We start from the raw sequence: 18,103 nt of genomic DNA on the forward strand, positions 1-18,103 counted from the left end.
TAAATAAATTTTAGACAATCGTTTTAGGAATGGATCGGTTCTTCCAATTCGGTGTACATAGGATGTAGAAAATGACGAAGAAGAAGTAATTTATGTAGTCTTAGATAATGCTCTTCAGAAAATGACGAAGAAGAAGTAATTTATGTAGTCACTACAACAAACAAGACCTTAGACAGCGCTTTTTTTAGCCTTAGACAGCGCTTTAAAGCGCTGTCTAAACCTCCGCTGCTAAAGGTTTAGACACCGCTTTTTTAAATCTTAAAAGCGCTGTCTAAGCCCCCCCCCCTTAGACAGCGCTTTGGCCAAAAGCGCTTTCTAAGACCCTCCTATTTTAATTTTTTAGGTATACCTTAGACAGCGCTTTTCAAAAAGCGCTGTCTAAGCCCCCCCCCCCCTTAGACAGCGCTTTTGCCTAAAGCACTTTCTAATCCCCCCCTTAGACAGCGCTTTTTACAAAAGCGCTGTCTAAGGTATACGAAAATTTTTGAAGCTTTTGTTTTAAACCACATTTTTTCCAGGTTTATAAACCAGAATTTCTACCTGTTTTCAACCAGATTTTGATAGACAATTATCACATTTTATATATGCCATTTTGGCCTTTTTTTCTACCAATTTTTGGCTAACAAATATATATATATACCAATTCAAACCAATTTTGCCTTAAATGTATCAAAATATATACAAATTTATGTACACATTTACAAGTCATAACATATACTACAAATGTACACATTAATTACACAAATTTATGAACAAACATTGAGCTTTAACATTGAGCTTTATCATGAACAAACAAATTTATGGACACATACATAAGCTAGTAGACTAGAAGTGCTTTTGGAGTAACAGAAACCTGCGTTACGTTTACCTGTTATTAGATGTAAAAGTTAGTTGCATTAGTTAGTTGTTCTTGATGTAATCGACATTTTCACGTTTTCTATACTTTTATTTTATCTATGGTTTCTATAAAAAATAATAATACCTGTAATGATCTCAAGCAATAGTACTCCAAAGCCGAAAACATCGGATTTTATGGAATATAGACCCTCCATTGCATATTCTGGAGCTATATATCCACTGCAAAATATAATTGTTAAGCATGTAAACATATGGAATGAAAAAAATGTTGATGCAAGGAACTAAGTGCTTACTATGTGCCAACTATTGTGGTAGTGTTAGCTTCGCCTTCACTTCCTGCAAATATCCTTGCCATGCCAAAGTCTGAAATCTTTGGATTCATGTCACAGTCCAACAATATGTTACTTGCTTTTAGATCTCTATGTATTATTTGAAGTCTAGAATCTTCATGAAGATAGAGAACGCCTCTTGCTATTCCATTTATTATATCAACTCGTTTGGTCCAATCAAGATGTGCACTTTTCTCTGGATCAACAGAAATGTAAGAAACATTAGGGTCTAGCGCAGTTGGTTGATGCGCAACGTATGTGAGTGTTGTAAACACATGAGTACCGAATTTGATAAATATAATCCTAAAAAACGGTGAAAATTGGAATATACTACGTACCAAAAAGGACGACATCAAGGCTACCATTGGGCAAATATTCATAAACAAGAAGCTTCTCTTCTCCATCGACACAAAATCCTAGAAGCTTTACAAGATTTTTGTGTTGAAGTTTCAATATCAACATAACCTCATTAATGAATTCTTCTGAACCCTGCTCAGAACAAGTTGAGAGCCTCTTGATTGCCACTTCCATGCCATCACTAAGTATACCCTGCAAATAAAGAAACAAAACTTCCATACGATGATAATCGTTCATACAAAAAATGTGAATAAACTTGAATTCTATATACCTTGTAAACAGGACCAAATCCACCTTGCCCGAGCTTATTTGAATCGGAGAAGTTTTTGGTAGCCACGCAAAGAGAACCAATATCAATAAAAGGGAAATCATTAGATATATTACCTTGTCCGTTCTTTCCTAATTACAAGAAACAAATGAATTAGAACTGTTACAAAACACAGGATAAAAAAGATGAAGATTCATCTCAAAGAAAAAATAAGCTTGAGGGCTTGATAAAAGATGATAAATCAAACAACTTACTTTGCCAATTTCTGATAAAGCATAAGTAGAAAATGATAATTATTATCACCAAGACTACCCCAACTGCAATAGCAGTAATCATCCATATTTTGCTTGATTTATCTGCATAAAAAATCAATCAAAACAGGTTTTGACAGAATGTTAAAGAACAGTGTTGAAACTTAAGAAATGCTTACTTTTCCCTCCTTGGTTAGTTGAAGAACTTGTGGATTCTGTTTCACCGAGATAAAATGGATAAAACTCATATCTTAAATAACAGCTACGACTCCAAACTCGTGCACCAATGGAGGCATAGCAACAACCTGGTATATCTCCAATAGCACTTTGCAGACACATACTGCAATCATTGGCTGATAAATCTCTTGTACACTGCACTAAAGCATATACTGTCTTATCTTCGAAAGCTACTTTTCCAGTAGCATACATGTTCGTGGAAACATTAAAAGACGCTATCTCAGTAAGATTATTCAATATTTTATTCACAACAGAAGCTTAGCATTGGACATTACCGTAAAAAAAGCTAATTTTACTGTCATTGGAGATTTCAGAAGACCAATTTGAAAGTATAGTTTCCACGTTTTTTCTAAACAAAAGATTAAGCTTATTGGCTATAAACTAGAACTAAAATCATTCAAATCCCTCTAAACTGTTTGCTAATTTCTCCAAATCAGATATCTTTCAATGATAAAAACATCACAAAAATTCTCGCGGTTAAAACAGTAGCTATAACCTACTTAAATCAATCATCAATCATACTCACTAAACCAGAACATCAGACTTCGAAAACATGGACGAAAATTATATAAAAGCAACAAACAAAACAAATAGCAGAAAAAAATATTAAGCTTCGGTATCGTATCAGGTCAAAAGCTACGAGTGCAGGAAAACGTAAACCAGAGCGAGAAAGTCCATAACAAGAAATGAAGAGAGTACCTAACACGCTCGCCTTGACGTCCTTTCACCATCTTCACGGCAGCAGCAGAAGCAGAATTCGGCCAAATCTCAAGACTCCCGAAAATGGGCGTTTTAGGGTTTTATTATAGTCGGAGCTTGTGGTGCAGTGGAAAGTGTGGGTTTACCTGATTAGGAGCTTTTAATTAGACCTTAGACAGCGCTTTTGTGGAAAGCGTTTTCTAAGGTATGCCTTAGACAGCGCTTTCCAAAAGCGCTTTCTAAACCCCCCCTTAGACAGCGCTTTTGGTTTTAATTTTTTTTTTAATTTAAAGACTTTAGACAGCGCTTTATCAAAAGCGCTGACTAAGGTCTATATTTAAAAGCGCTTTCTAAAAGCGCTGTCTAAGGGGGGGTCTTAGACAACGCTTTTTGAAAGCGCTGTCTAAGACCCCCCCTTAGACAGCGCTTTCATTATTTTTTTGGAACATTTTCCGTGTTTTATTTTAATTTTAACCTTAGACAGCGCTTTCTTTTAAAAGCGCTGTCTAAGATGCGCTGTTAAAAGTCATTTTTGGCGTAGTGAGTCTTAGATAATGCTCTTCAGATAATTCAATGTTTCTTTGACAAATAACATACTTTTATCTTCATGCCCACCGTAAATGTCAGTTCTTGAGCATGTGTTTGTTCCATTATAGTAGTTTGAGAATTCAAAGATAACTTTCTAGAGGATGTGACATCTTTGTCCCTAAATAGAAGTGATATTTACCATAGGTTTAGCCCCAAAGTGAGACACGTTTTCATATCTCTAAACAAGTCTTCAATAGATTTAAGAGAAATTAAGACTCAATTAGATGATCTGTTGGAGAAGCATTTTATTAGACCTGGTATGTCTCCACAAAGTACACAATTATTCTTAGTCAAGAAGAAAGAAAGTGGAGTGAGATTATGCGTTGGTTATTGTCAACATCAAAAAGTTATCATACACATAGAATTAGTAAATAAAAGATAATTTAATTCAAAAGTCAAGAATAGCACAATCTTAAGATAAGAAATCCTAATTGGGTAGTTGTTATATGAATTAATCATGTTATAACAAGTTAACTTTTATAATCAAAAAGCTCGTGAATATTATATATATATATATATATATATATATATATATATATATATATATATATATATATATATATATATATATATATATATACACTACTACAGGTGTTTATATGTTATATGAAGTGCAGATATACGTACATGTCATGTGTTAAGTTACATGAGTTCATATATTATTTACAACGTAAATGTATCTACATGTCAAGCGTTAATTTACAAGAGTTCGCACATTCTGAAGAATGCCTATTATAAGAGATCACATATTTACATGTCATGTATTAAGATATGAGAGTTTATATATTTGGTATAATAATAATATTATAAGATAAATTCTAATAATTGTTAATGTGTTTATAGGTTTCAACGTAGTTTTAGTTCTCATATATTGATTTTTTATAAATTTTTAGTCTTTCTTTGTTTACAAGTCATCGTTGTTCTTCATTCATCCAACCTCTATTTACAAAATCAACCATTGAAGGAAGAATACGGTTAAAATATGATGAATAACCCTTATTCTTCATGGAAAAGCAACGAAGAAGTGAAATTTTGTCTAAGGCATGTAGTATGTTGTTCTCATTTTTTAAACCTAAAGTAAAAAAAAAAGTCATTATGGTAGTGCTATATGTTATTTTGTCGTTGTTGTGGTCCTTTTTTTGAAACATAATTTTTTTTTCTTAAAATGTGTAGTTTGTGGTTCCATTTGGTATTTTTTTTATTAGTTTGTTTGGTTTGTGGTCCCATATGCATGTTATATGCATGTCGTATAGTTCAATTGTAATTGTTTGTTTTGAATTGTGCATTTAATATGTTATACAGACCATCTCATAGTCAAACTATTAGATTAAGAATACATCATAGGGGTCAAATAGTAAACAATCCTCTTAAATAGTATATTAATTGGGAGGTCTCTAAAATGAATTCGAAGTGGGATATGGATTATATGTCCTGCATGTAGTTGGAAGGTTTGATTAAAAATGAGGGATCTAAGAATATCAAGTGTATATGATATTGGAACCCTAAGTTTAACCTTTCTCGTGGACTACCCCTTAACTATGATATTGATGTGCTTAAATTTGCTTATGTTAATTAATGTGAGTTGGTAGATGTGTATGTGGAGCATTGCATTGATAATCTTTAAGTGGTAGATGAGGAAGTACAAATTAATGATGATGGTGGTCTAAATTATGATATTTATGATGAAATACATGATGTTTATGATGAAGTACAAGTTAGGTTTGGTAAAGGGGATGACATAGGTAGCGAAAATGTTGATGATGAAGTACAAGATGTAAGTGATGACAAAAAGGATTATGGTGATGATGATGCTAAATATATTGGAAGTGACTATGACATAGACAATTTTAGTGATATCTAGTATGAGTGTAGTGAGAATTTTGTTGACTTGGATTGGATCATATTCCTCCTCTCCGAGACATTAGGTGAAAATATGAATCATCTTGATAATGAGGTATTAGGTGAAGGTGTGAGCCATAAATTCAGTTTGATCAAGATGATGGTAATGATTCTGATCAATTGTGTCACACCCCAAATTTTACCCCTAGATTTCATAATCATTTGCATCCTAGACATCATTCATGCATAGCTAACCTCAAGATCGAGATATGTTTGGTTTTGTTTCATCGGTGAATTAAGGTTTCCCTCAAAGAGCTCAAAGGATTGATCAATCAAAGTTTTGGATTGATCATCAATAAATCAACTTATCATACACTCAATATATATATATACATATCTATCAACAAATAAGTGTATTATGTCCTAATCATAAGTGCATCAAGCTTCACTTTCATCTGGCTCACCAATTAGGGTTTCTCAGCAACATTCAATTTCATCTAAGAATTTTGATCAAGACATGATCTCAAACCTTGAGACATGACTCAACACACTCAAGTACATCCTTATAGCCCATCCATGATGTTAAATTGGCTAAAGAGTTTGAATTCATTGAAGATCAAGAAATTCAAATTCATCTGATACACAACCAATGCACTACAACGTCAAATTTTTGACTTTTGAGATTTATGATCAAATATGAACTTCTCAAGTTAAATTTCATTAAGATATCTTTACTTGATGAATTTGATCAAGAAAAATCAAGATAATTGAGGTTACTTGCAAAAAGGTCAATCTTGAAGACATTGAAAATTTCACGAAGTATCCAAATTTCATGTCAAAAGTGGCAAACTTCCCAAATCCATAACTTCCAATCCGAGCAGAAATTTTCTTTGATCCAAATCAAAAATGAAAGCTCTTGTTCCATACTTCAACTTTGTCCTAGAGAATTGATTCCCTAAAAGTGCAAGGATTTTTAGTTATGAGACCATGAAGTTGGTGTCTCAAGTTGAAACACTTGAAAATTTTCAAGTCAACTTTGATCCCTAAAAAGTAATAAACTTTGGAGACATTTTTCATTATGATCCCATTTTGATTCATCAGAAACTCAAAACATGAAAGTTGTAAAGAATGTCTTGGGCTTTCCAAAAAGTACAAGTACATTTTTCCCCATGCATGAGCTATGAGTTTCGAAAATGGGAAGTTAGGGTTCCAAACTTGAATTTCAAGTCATGTTCATGATGAATTCTTGGAGGAAAATCATTTCAATTGTGCAAATCCCTTGATTTCAGGTCCTTTTATGTACAAATCTGTCCATAATCAGATGTTTACACAAGTCTTTGGTGCAGTACACAAAGAATTGAGCCTTTATCCATTTCACCATGCCATTTTTGGAACATTTTGCATAAAGCTTGATATCCATTTTCATAAAGCAAGCTTTTGCCAACCACTCTTGCATTGAGCCTTTAAATTGTTTCCCCTGATCACACTTAACCTCTAGATCCAGAAGCAACCTCCTGGACTTCAGAAAAGCATGGCCAAGATCCTTGATTCACTCCACATTTTCATCATGAAGCCAACATGCATTTTTATGCAAAATGAAACCAAACATCCAAACCAGCATTCAAATTGAACTAAGATCAATTTCTGCAAGTTAATTGAGCCCTTTAGAGGCTCTATAAATAGAGGGTCGAGCCTCAGAACATAAAACACCAAGAATTGCATCCAAAATTCCATTGTTGCAACTTTCAAACCTCAAACTTCCAAATTCCATTTCTGTTGGAAAATATTCAAACCAACCATCCAAAAACCTTCTAAACATAACATAGAAGTTGTTTAAACCATTAAAACACAATTGTAACACCTTCATCATCATTTTACAAATCTCACTTTGCACACTTGCAAGTTGAGTTTGTCAGAAGAATCCAGGGATTCTCAAGCACAAGTGAGCATTCAAAAAGCTTCCCTATGGTCCAAGCAAGCTCACCAGATCATCAGTTCTCATCTGTAACCAGTAGAAGAGGAATTGGACTTTCTCCAATAGATAAATTCACTTACACTTGAAAACTCTTGTGCATGCATCATTCTTGAATATTTATTAAAGTAAAAATGTAGTACATAGTGTGTTTGTTGTATGTTTGCTACTGTATGCATTATACCATTCTCATACATTGAGATTTTATTGTTAGAAAGTTAAAAGTGCAGTTCTGGTTTTTCCCTTGGCACGCTTTGTACATTAAGTTTTAAGATGATATAATGATACCATTAGATTTCTTGCAGAAAATAGAGCAATTTAGGTTCTCATATTTTTTAATTTCATGGAAAATTGAGAGAGTTATGGTTGTTGGAAGTTTGAGGAAAAAATGAAAAGAATTGAAACAAGTGTGGTCGTGAGGTTGAAGAAGATGATGACGTGGCGCTGACCTTGTCATCTTAGGTCTTGTTTTAAAATATATATTAATGAATGTAAATAAGTTACTGGATATATCACCATCCCAGTGGTTGAAGCATGCATTTTAGGGCTTTGTGCGTGTGCAAGGTCCAGGGTTTGAATCCCCCTTGCCCCAGACCAATTTTATTCATTGTTTTTTTTTCTATTTATTTTTGTTGATTTTCATAACTTCAAAGGCTCATAACTTGATGATCCCTAAGCCTTTTTTAGCCACTCTTTTTTCTATGTGTTCATAATTTTGTCTATTTTATGATGGTGAAAAGAAAATCCAGAATTGATTTATTTTTCACATACTTATACTTGTCCAAAGTTGGTACCTTTTTAGGATTGTTTTAGAATTTCAAATGACCTTCTTTGGTTGATACTTTATTTTTTCTTGATCACCATGACTTGTATGAATGTTGTGCATCATATATGAACTTTGTTTGATGTTGTTAATATGTGTCTCTTGGTTTTTACCTAATTTTGACTTACTTTAATGTATGTTTACATGTTTATGAGATTTGAACTTTGTTACTATGCCATGAACTTTTGTGTGTTTATTTTGCCATTGATCCATGCTTCACATGTCATTCTTTCATGTCTTGTTGAACCTTTGTGTGCATGTGTGCCCTTGTTTTTGTCTTTGTTTATGTGTTTGCAAATGCTTTAAACTTGTGATAACATGTCCTTGTATGACTTGTATGCTTACATGTTCAAACCTTTTGTATGATGTTGAACATTTGATTGTGATCATATTGAACCTTAACATGCATGTCTTGAATACCTTAACTTGTTTTCATGATTAAGTTGATGTAATGTCTAAATCATGTCTTACTTCATGCATATACATGTTCATTCATGCTTATTATGACATCCATATACATGTTCATGCATTGCTATGTCATTCATCTTTGTTTCTTCATGATGATATGCCCATGTCATTCATATTCATGTTAAATTTATACATCTTCGATTGATGTTATTGTATCTTTGTTCATGTTCACATGTTGTACATATGTGTTTACATACCATGCTTGATATTGTTATGATCATGCTTCCATATCTTTGTATTGATGCCATGCTTGAACATCTTCTTTATCATGTGTTTACCTTTGTGGATGTCATGATTGAACATCTTCTTTATCATGTGATTATCTTTGTTGATGTCATGCTTGAACATCTTTCTTTACCATTTATTTACTTTTGATGTCATTGATCGCGACTTTATGAGTCGAATTTGGGGTACAAACTGCAAGTGCACAGTTCTATCGCGTAGTTTTAAAAGATATCGATCCCACAGGGACTTATAAATCGATATACCGTTATCTAAGGTTACTTCGTAAAGCTAAGGTGAACAATGTTTGATTGTTTGGAAGAAAGCTAAAAACTAAACTAAGATCTAGATTAAATATTAATAAAGCGGATATCGGTATGTAGTTCGTCGTAATTAGGGAATCAATTCTTTGTCGGTTTCTTGGTTTTAAAATGAATCTTTTCAGTCGACTCTATTGATTAAAAGTTTTATCTCAAACTCTCGCTCTGTTGAATAAACCATGATTTTATGTTAATGTAGCTGTCACTTATAATTAAGTCAAAAAACCATTTTTTGAAAGCAATACAGTCCATAGAAACTCTTTTTAAGAAAACACTAATCGTTTAAACACCCTTATCTCAAACTCTCGCTCTGTTGACTTAGGTTATATAATTAAATTCAAATGCTTAACTCTCGTCCTCACATTCAATCTTTAAAAATACTTTTTGGAAAAGATTAGAATTTAATTAACTCTAAAAATTGCTCTCGCCCTGATCTAGAATTAATGTCCAATTTACACTGTCCAGTTAAAACCTCAAACTCTCGCTCTATTGATTTTAACTTCTTTATGTCTTTTACTTTCGTACAAAAACTTTGTTATTAAACCTGTAAATTGAGACCGTAAAAAGAGTGATTTTAATTTTAAATCTAATTAAACCAACTTAGTTTTGATCCCTTATTCCGCTTACTTTACATACCGATATCTAGGCGAATTAGCCAGACATGCTAAACGAACTTAAATAATTATCATGCATAAACAGACTCATCTCAGGCAAATAATATAAATAAATAATATAACAGAGCATTAAATAATAATTAAAGAACCTGAATAATTTAAACAGTAGTCTTGAACACTCTACCACAAGCCGGTAGGATTTGCTCTCGAATTCTTCAATCAATCAGAAAAATAAAACGAAGGAATAAAAAAACTAGACTCTAACGTAAGGTTAGGTCCGGTAAAAGGTACACAATAGTTTCCGGTGTAGAAACTATTGTGCGAAAAATTAATTGAAAGCTAGAAAAGAAAATAGAATTGCAAAAAGGTAAAACAATAAAAATTCTGCAAAGTAATACTATAAAAATATAAGCCTAAACTGCTGGAAGAAGAAAAAATGCGAAAACGGCAAAAGGCGTGGAAAAATCTCCGAACCGAGAGCTTTCCCAATTAGCTGCTATTTATACTGCTACTTGTGTAACTGCTTTCCAAGGGTTTCCGTATACACGATCTTTTCGTTCCGAGGGTCAAGCGTGGAAATAGCTTTCAACGTGGTCAGTTGCGTTCCTAGTGCCAAAAATATAGGGGAATGGTGTGACGTCCGTCACACCATGTGTGACGCTCGTCACAGGAGTGTGCTTAGTGTGACGCTCGTCACAACCTTTGTGACGCCCGTCACAGGCACAACGTGCGCTTTCTTTGGGCTGGGCTTGGTCTTTGTTATTTGTTTCCTTTTTATTCCTTTTTACACCTCCTTTTCTTCCCTTTTTCACTTTTGCTTCAAAATGGATACCTGACATAAATAGAAAGGAAATACCGCATAATATCTGATAAAATGAGATAAATTAAAGTAAATGATAATATAATCTAATTGAATTAAGTCCTAAAATGTGATATAATTTCATGTTATCAAACTCCCCCATACTTAGATCTTTGCTTGTCCTCAAGCAAAATTCAGTATAGAACTTGTTTTGAAAATTTTAGCCAGATGAAATTTCACAACACACATCAATTCGTATTAGGTCGCATGCAATCCTTGTTTAAAAGTGGCTTGAGTTAAATCTCGACATTAACGACACCGTCACAATCTCAGATAACCCCACCTTATGCAAATCAGTTCGAGTAATGCTATTATAGCTATCCTAGTTCCTTTACTCTTATTTCACCCGTTTTCATTCTAGCGAAATCACATTAAGCCCTTTATCTTGTCGCGCACATAGTGGAGTAACCGGTTAGTGATTCTGATCCCCTTTTAGCTAGAAGTTCTGGTACATAAGTCGGATAACTTCGTTATTCAGTCCATTGCAAATTGCGGGGGATCGGACCGTAGTCCGCCCTACCAAGTTCAGTACCAGATACCTACTGAACCAACTCATAATGGATCTCTCGTATTATACTTTTGCATGATCTGCGACCTTTAGATTAAATGATCTGGTAAGGATCACCTAACTTAATTAGTGCATTTCCTGATATATATATTTTTATGTTACTTTGGGAATCATTCACTTATATTCATCGGTTCTCCACGTAGTTTGCTATTAAGATGGTGCTGACTTCTCGTATAAACTACTCGGGGTTACTATAAAACTAAAAGTTCACGGGATGGGTATAATAGGTACTTATCCTGATCTAACATGTTGAGGTTCTCAGAGTGTTTGGCGGTAATAGTTTTCGTCTTAATTCGTCTCAAGTTTGATAGAATGAGCAACCTTTATACTTATTGGGTGTTGAAATTTTTGTTGTTGTGGCTCATGAAAGTTTGAGGGAATAGATAATAGAAATTGTTCACACTCGGGACTTAACTTAAAATAAATCTAAATTTTTTTTTTTTTTTTATCTTTTTATATTTTTTTTTTTATATATATGATGAGAAAGGGAAATAACAAGAAAGGGAAATAACAATGAAAGGAAAAGTACATACTTGTAAAAGAAAAGAAATAGAAAGAACAGGTTTTCCCCCCCCATACTTAAAATAAACATTGTCCCCAATGTTTTAAGGAAATGAACTACAATAGGGAAAGGGAAAAGAGATGACGACTAAGGCTGCCTTCCGCCTCTGGTTCTTGGACCTGGTGATCGCTGACGTAAGTCTAAATTGTCGAACCTGCTGAACAACTCAGTAAACCGCTGGTCGGTTATGGCAATCCTAGCATCCTGTTCTTGTTGCATTTGACGCATCATTTGCATCATCTCGGCATTCTGTGCCTGCATACCATCAATAGCATCCATGATGTCGTCGTTGGTTGCAGGCCTTCTTCGTCGGCGACGTTGGGAGGATGGGCCAGTTGCATTACCGGAAGGATTGAGCGGGACTGAATGTTGTGTAGGAGGATGATCACCTTGCTCCATATCGTCAAACTCGTCTGTGGGCGGGTTTGTTTGTGAAGGCTCGGTGGCTTCGGGGGCGTTTAAATCATAGAGGTGGCGGTCGGGGTTTGTGACATCAGTTAGCGCGATATTTGGTAGAACAACGCTTGGGACTGCCTGGTTGTTCACCATAAGATAATATCCTCCGCCTACTCTGTTCTTAATCAGGCGGCTGGATCGACAGTAGCTGATATCCATAGATAGGGGAGGTAGAGATTCTAAAGTTTGGAGTTTATCCCCTAGGTTTAGGCCAAGTGCTATGGTGGTAATTAATCCACCAATTATAAAAGGTTGCCGGCCTCTAGCACATAAGGTGCGGATATGATGAAATAGAAAGGAGGCGGCGTTTACCTTAGTATCCGGTTCGAAGACGCATTGGAGGAAGAATAGCTCCTTTGAGTTGACCTTGCTGTTGTTTGGTCTTCCAAAAACTGTGTTTTGCAGGATGCGGATAAAGTACCGGATAGTTGGGTTATGTATATGGGAAAGAAGGAGCTCTTCCCAGTTGTAGGCATCTATACCAGAAATTTTCTTGAAAAGGCCGAAAACGTCAACTGTGTTCCAGTTTGAGTTTGGAGGGATTCTGGGATGTACCTGACCTTCTATGGGAAATTGTAGCATGGTACTCAATTGGTTTTGGGTTAAGGTGTACTCGGTGTTAAACATACGGAACGTTGCGGCACCGGTTAAAAATTCGTCTTCACCGGTGGGAGTGGTGTAGTCGTATGAACTTAAGAATTCTAAGGTTAGGGATGGGTAGGTGGGTTGATTATGAGTGCAAAGGAAGGTTAAGTCGGCTAGGCGGAGCATCCATTCGATACCTTGGAGTAATCCTAATTGTTGTAAACAAGTTAAATCGGGATACCTGGTGGAAACGACGCCTCGCTGTTGGAAACGCTCGAATTGCTCCCTTTGATAATTTTCATCTTCGGATCGGAAGATGATATTTCCGAAATTCTGATTTCCTGCCATTGTGATGAATGAATTTTTGAAGGAGTGATTTGGAAAGAAAAGAAATGTATTTGATAGGAGAGAATGGTTTGTGGTGAATGAAGGAAGGTTTGGTGGGTATTTATAGGAAAAGAATTTGGAAGTTGGAAAGGAAGTGGTTGAAAAGTGAATGAATGTGGGTAAATGTGAATAAATGGGGAAGGTAAAAAAGTTGAAGGGGTGTAACGTTCATCTCCAACGGCTCCTTAACGTTCACCTAGTCTGAAGGGCGTTACGCTCGTCACAGGGGTGTGACGGTCGTAACAGGCAATTAGCGTGACGCCCGTGACAGAATGTGTGACGCTTGTCACACTGTCTGTTTGGCTAATGTTCAGCTAGCGTCCTTCAGGTAAGTTATTATATATTTTTTTTTTTTGTTGTTTGCTACTGATTGATTTATTCTGCAATTTAATTTCTGCTGCATGCTTATTCTACTTTGTATAATAATAAGTCATAGGTAGTAACAGTAGAGAACATAATAGCTATTGCATAGTAAAATTAAATAAATAGCTTCAATAAAATGATCATAATGTAATATTGGAAAGAAGAACAAAAGAAATGCGAAAAGGAAACAAATGCGAACATGAATTCAAATAACATTAATGAATAATCTAGCTTAAAACTAAATAACTAAGAAAAACAAATAAATACTATCCATCTGCACGATCTCTGGCCGGAGGAACAAAAGAGTTAACACGATGTAGCAACTCGTGAAACTGATCTGTCATACTGCTCATGTACCCTAGAACTTCGTGTCTCATGTCAGTAAATTCTTCTCTGAGGGCGTCTTGTTCTGACATCAAAGCTTCAATGGCGGTGTTGTAATCAGTTCTGGGCATATGATGCCGGAAGTCGGATACTGCTGATTCTTCGGTCTGAACAGGCTGAGGAGGAGGGTCGATATCATAATAGCCAGATGGTGTCTGGGGGTCAGATTCAGTATAAGGGATCTGGTCATCATAAGTCTCATAGTCATCACAAATCTCATAGTCCTGGATGGATTCAGTGGATCTAGCAGGAGAGGGGGTTTCGTTCAGATTGTAGAGCCAGTTATTGCGGTTATGAACACTAGTCCTAGGATCGGGCATGGTGAATAGGCAAAGAACTTGGTTATCAATAATAAGCTCAAACTCGTCAGACCCTAGGTTTGCTATGAACATAGTGTTGAAGAGGAAGGGTATACTCATAGTAGTAATGCCACAAAAAGGGCTTAGGTCAAGCATAGGCTGACGTAATCCAATAGCATTACCTATCATAGTTATCAAACCGCCTATTCTAATGGGTGCTCGCTCATCTTGGATCAGGTGGTCTAAATTAGCTAACATAAAAGTGGCACCGTTTACTGGACGGTTCTGGGAAGCACAAAATATGATGAAGAGTTCATCACGTGAAACTGAAGTACTGTTTGGCTTCTTCCCAAATAAAGTGTGGGTCACGTGAAACCGAATTAGAACTGTTACAAAACACAGGATAAAAAAGATGAAGATTCATCTCAAAGAAAAAATAAGCTTGAGGGCTTGATAAAAGATGATAAATCAAACAACTTACTTTGCCAATTTCTGATAAAGCATAAGTAGAAAATGATAATTATTATCACCAAGACTACCCCAACTGCAATAGCAGTAATCATCCATATTTTGCTTGATTTATCTGCATAAAAAATCAATCAAAACAGGTTTTGACAGAATGTTAAAGAACAGTGTTGAAACTTAAGAAATGCTTACTTTTCCCTCCTTTGTTAGTTGAAGAACTTGTGGATTCTGTTTCACCGAGATAAAATGGATAAAACTCATATCTTAAATAACAGCTACGACTCCAAACTCGTGCACCAATGGAGGCATAGCAACAACCTGGTATATCTCCAATAGCACTTTGCAGACACATACTGCAATCATTGGCTGATAAATCTCTTGTACACTGCACTAAAGCATATACTGTCTTATCTTCGAAAGCTACTTTTCCAGTAGCATACATGTTCGTGGAAACATTAAAAGACGCTATCTCAGTAAGATTATTCAATATTTTATTCACAACAGAAGCTTAGCATTGGACATTACCGTAAAAAAAGCTAATTTTACTGTCATTGGAGATTTCAGAAGACCAATTTGAAAGTATAGTTTCCACGTTTTTTCTAAACAAAAGATTAAGCTTATTGGCTATAAACTAGAACTAAAATCATTCAAATCCCTCTAAACTGTTTGCTAATTTCTCCAAATCAGATATCTTTCAATGATAAAAACATCACAAAAATTCTCGCGGTTAAAACAGTAGCTATAACCTACTTAAATCAATCATCAATCATACTCACTAAACCAGAACATCAGACTTCGAAAACATGGACGAAAATTATATAAAAGCAACAAACAAAACAAATAGCAGAAAAAAATATTAAGCTTCGGTATCGTATCAGGTCAAAAGCTACGAGTGCAGGAAAACGTAAACCAGAGCGAGAAAGTCCATAACAAGAAATGAAGAGAGTACCTAACACGCTCGCCTTGACGTCCTTTCACCATCTTCACGGCAGCAGCAGAAGCAGAATTCGGCCAAATCTCAAGACTCCCGAAAATGGGCGTTTTAGGGTTTTATTATAGTCGGAGCTTGTGGTGCAGTGGAAAGTGTGGGTTTACCTGATTAGGAGCTTTTAATTAGACCTTAGACAGCGCTTTTGTGGAAAGCGTTTTCTAAGGTATGCCTTAGACAGCGCTTTCCAAAAGCGCTTTCTAAACCCCCCCTTAGACAGCGCTTTTGGTTTTAATTTTTTTTTTAATTTAAAGACTTTAGACAGCGCTTTATCAAAAGCGCTGACTAAGGTCTATATTTAAAAGCGCTTTCTAAAAGCGCTGTCTAAGGGGGGGTCTTAGACAGCGCTTTTTGAAAGCGCTGTCTAAGACCCCCCCTTAGACAGCGCTTTCATTATTTTTTTGGAACATTTTCCGTGTTTTATTTTAATTTTAACCTTAGACAGCGCTTTCTTTTAAAAGCGCTGTCTAAGATGCGCTGTTAAAAGTCATTTTTGGCGTAGTGAGTCTTAGATAATGCTCTTCAGATAATTCAATGTTTCTTTGACAAATAACATACTTTTATCTTCATGCCCGCCGTAAATGTCAGTTCTTGAGCATGTGTTTGTTCCATTATAGTAGTTTGAGAATTCAAAGATAACTTTCTAGAGGATGTGACATCTTTGTCCCTAAATAGAAGTGATATTTACCATAGGTTTAGCCCCAAAGTGAGACACGTTTTCATATCTCTAAACAAGTCTTCAATAGATTTAAGAGAAATTAAGACTCAATTAGATGATCTGTTGGAGAAGCATTTTATTAGACCTGGTATGTCTCCACAAAGTACACAATTATTCTTAGTCAAGAAGAAAGAAAGTGGAGTGAGATTATGCGTTGGTTATTGTCAACATCAAAAAGTTATCATACACATAGAATTAGTAAATAAAAGATAATTTGATTCAAAAGTCAAGAATAGCACAATCTTAAGATAAGAAATCCTAATTGGGTAGTTGTTATATGAATTAATCATGTTATAACAAGTTAACTTTTATAATCAAAAAGCTCGTGAATATTTTATATATATATATATATATATATATATATATATATATATATATATATAATATATATATATATATATATATATATATATACACTACTACAGGTGTTTATATGTTATATGAAGTGCAGATATACGTACATGTCATGTGTTAAGTTACATGAGTTCATATATTATTTACAACGTAAATGTATCTACATGTCAAGCGTTAATTTACAAGAGTTCGCACATTCTGAAGAATGCCTATTATAAGAGATCACATATTTACATGTCATGTATTAAGATATGAGAGTTTATATATTTGGTATAATAATAATATTATAAGATAAATTCTAATAATTGTTAATGTGTTTATAGGTTTCAACGTAGTTTTAGTTCTCATATATTGATTTTTTATAAATTTTTAGTCTTTCTTTGTTTACAAGTCATCGTTGTTCTTCATTCATCCAACCTCTATTTACAAAATCAACCATTGAAGGAAGAATACGGTTAAAATATGATGAATAACCCTTATTCTTCATGGAAAAGCAACGAAGAAGTGAAATTTTGTCTAAGGCATGTAGTATGTTGTTCTCATTTTTTAAACCTAAAGTAAAAAAAAAAGTCATTATGGTAGTGCTATATGTTATTTTGTCGTTGTTGTGGTCCTTTTTTTGAAACATAATTTTTTTTTCTTAAAATGTGTAGTTTGTGGTTCCATTTGGTATTTTTTTTATTAGTTTGTTTGGTTTGTGGTCCCATATGCATGTTATATGCATGTCGTATAGTTCAATTGTAATTGTTTGTTTTGAATTGTGCATTTAATATGTTATACAGACCATCTCATAGTCAAACTATTAGATTAAGAATACATCATAGGGGTCAAATAGTAAACAATCCTCTTAAATAGTATATTAATTGGGAGGTCTCTAAAATGAATTCGAAGTGGGATATGGATTATATGTCCTGCATGTAGTTGGAAGGTTTGATTAAAAATGAGGGATCTAAGAATATCAAGTGTATATGATATTGGAACCCTAAGTTTAACCTTTCTCGTGGACTACCCCTTAACTATGATATTGATGTGCTTAAATTTGCTTATGTTAATTAATGTGAGTTGGTAGATGTGTATGTGGAGCATTGCATTGATAATCTTTAAGTGGTAGATGAGGAAGTACAAATTAATGATGATGGTGGTCTAAATTATGATATTTATGATGAAATACATGATGTTTATGATGAAGTACAAGTTAGGTTTGGTAAAGGGGATGACATAGGTAGCGAAAATGTTGATGATGAAGTACAAGATGTAAGTGATGACAAAA

At 34.6% G+C, this 18,103-nt stretch overlaps 1 protein-coding gene across 1 annotated transcript; it reads right to left on the minus strand.

Annotated features, from left to right (window-relative positions):
- Positions 1–782: 782 nt before the first annotated feature.
- Positions 783–15,215, minus strand: LOC127123649 (cysteine-rich receptor-like protein kinase 34). The gene is made up of 8 exons (XM_051053852.1): positions 14,966–15,215; positions 2,243–2,557; positions 2,067–2,168; positions 1,816–1,943; positions 1,526–1,736; positions 1,152–1,383; positions 983–1,077; positions 783–868 (listed from the first exon to the last, which is right to left on the minus strand). Exons 1-8 carry the CDS (start codon positions 15,213–15,215, stop codon positions 783–785), a joined length of 1,419 nt encoding a protein of 472 aa, XP_050909809.1.
- Between the last annotated feature and the right edge of the window lie 2,888 nt (positions 15,216–18,103).

This window comes from Lathyrus oleraceus, chromosome 2 (genome assembly GCF_024323335.1).
Source record: "Lathyrus oleraceus cultivar Zhongwan6 chromosome 2, CAAS_Psat_ZW6_1.0, whole genome shotgun sequence".
Taxonomy (NCBI): Eukaryota; Viridiplantae; Streptophyta; class Magnoliopsida; order Fabales; family Fabaceae; genus Lathyrus; species Lathyrus oleraceus.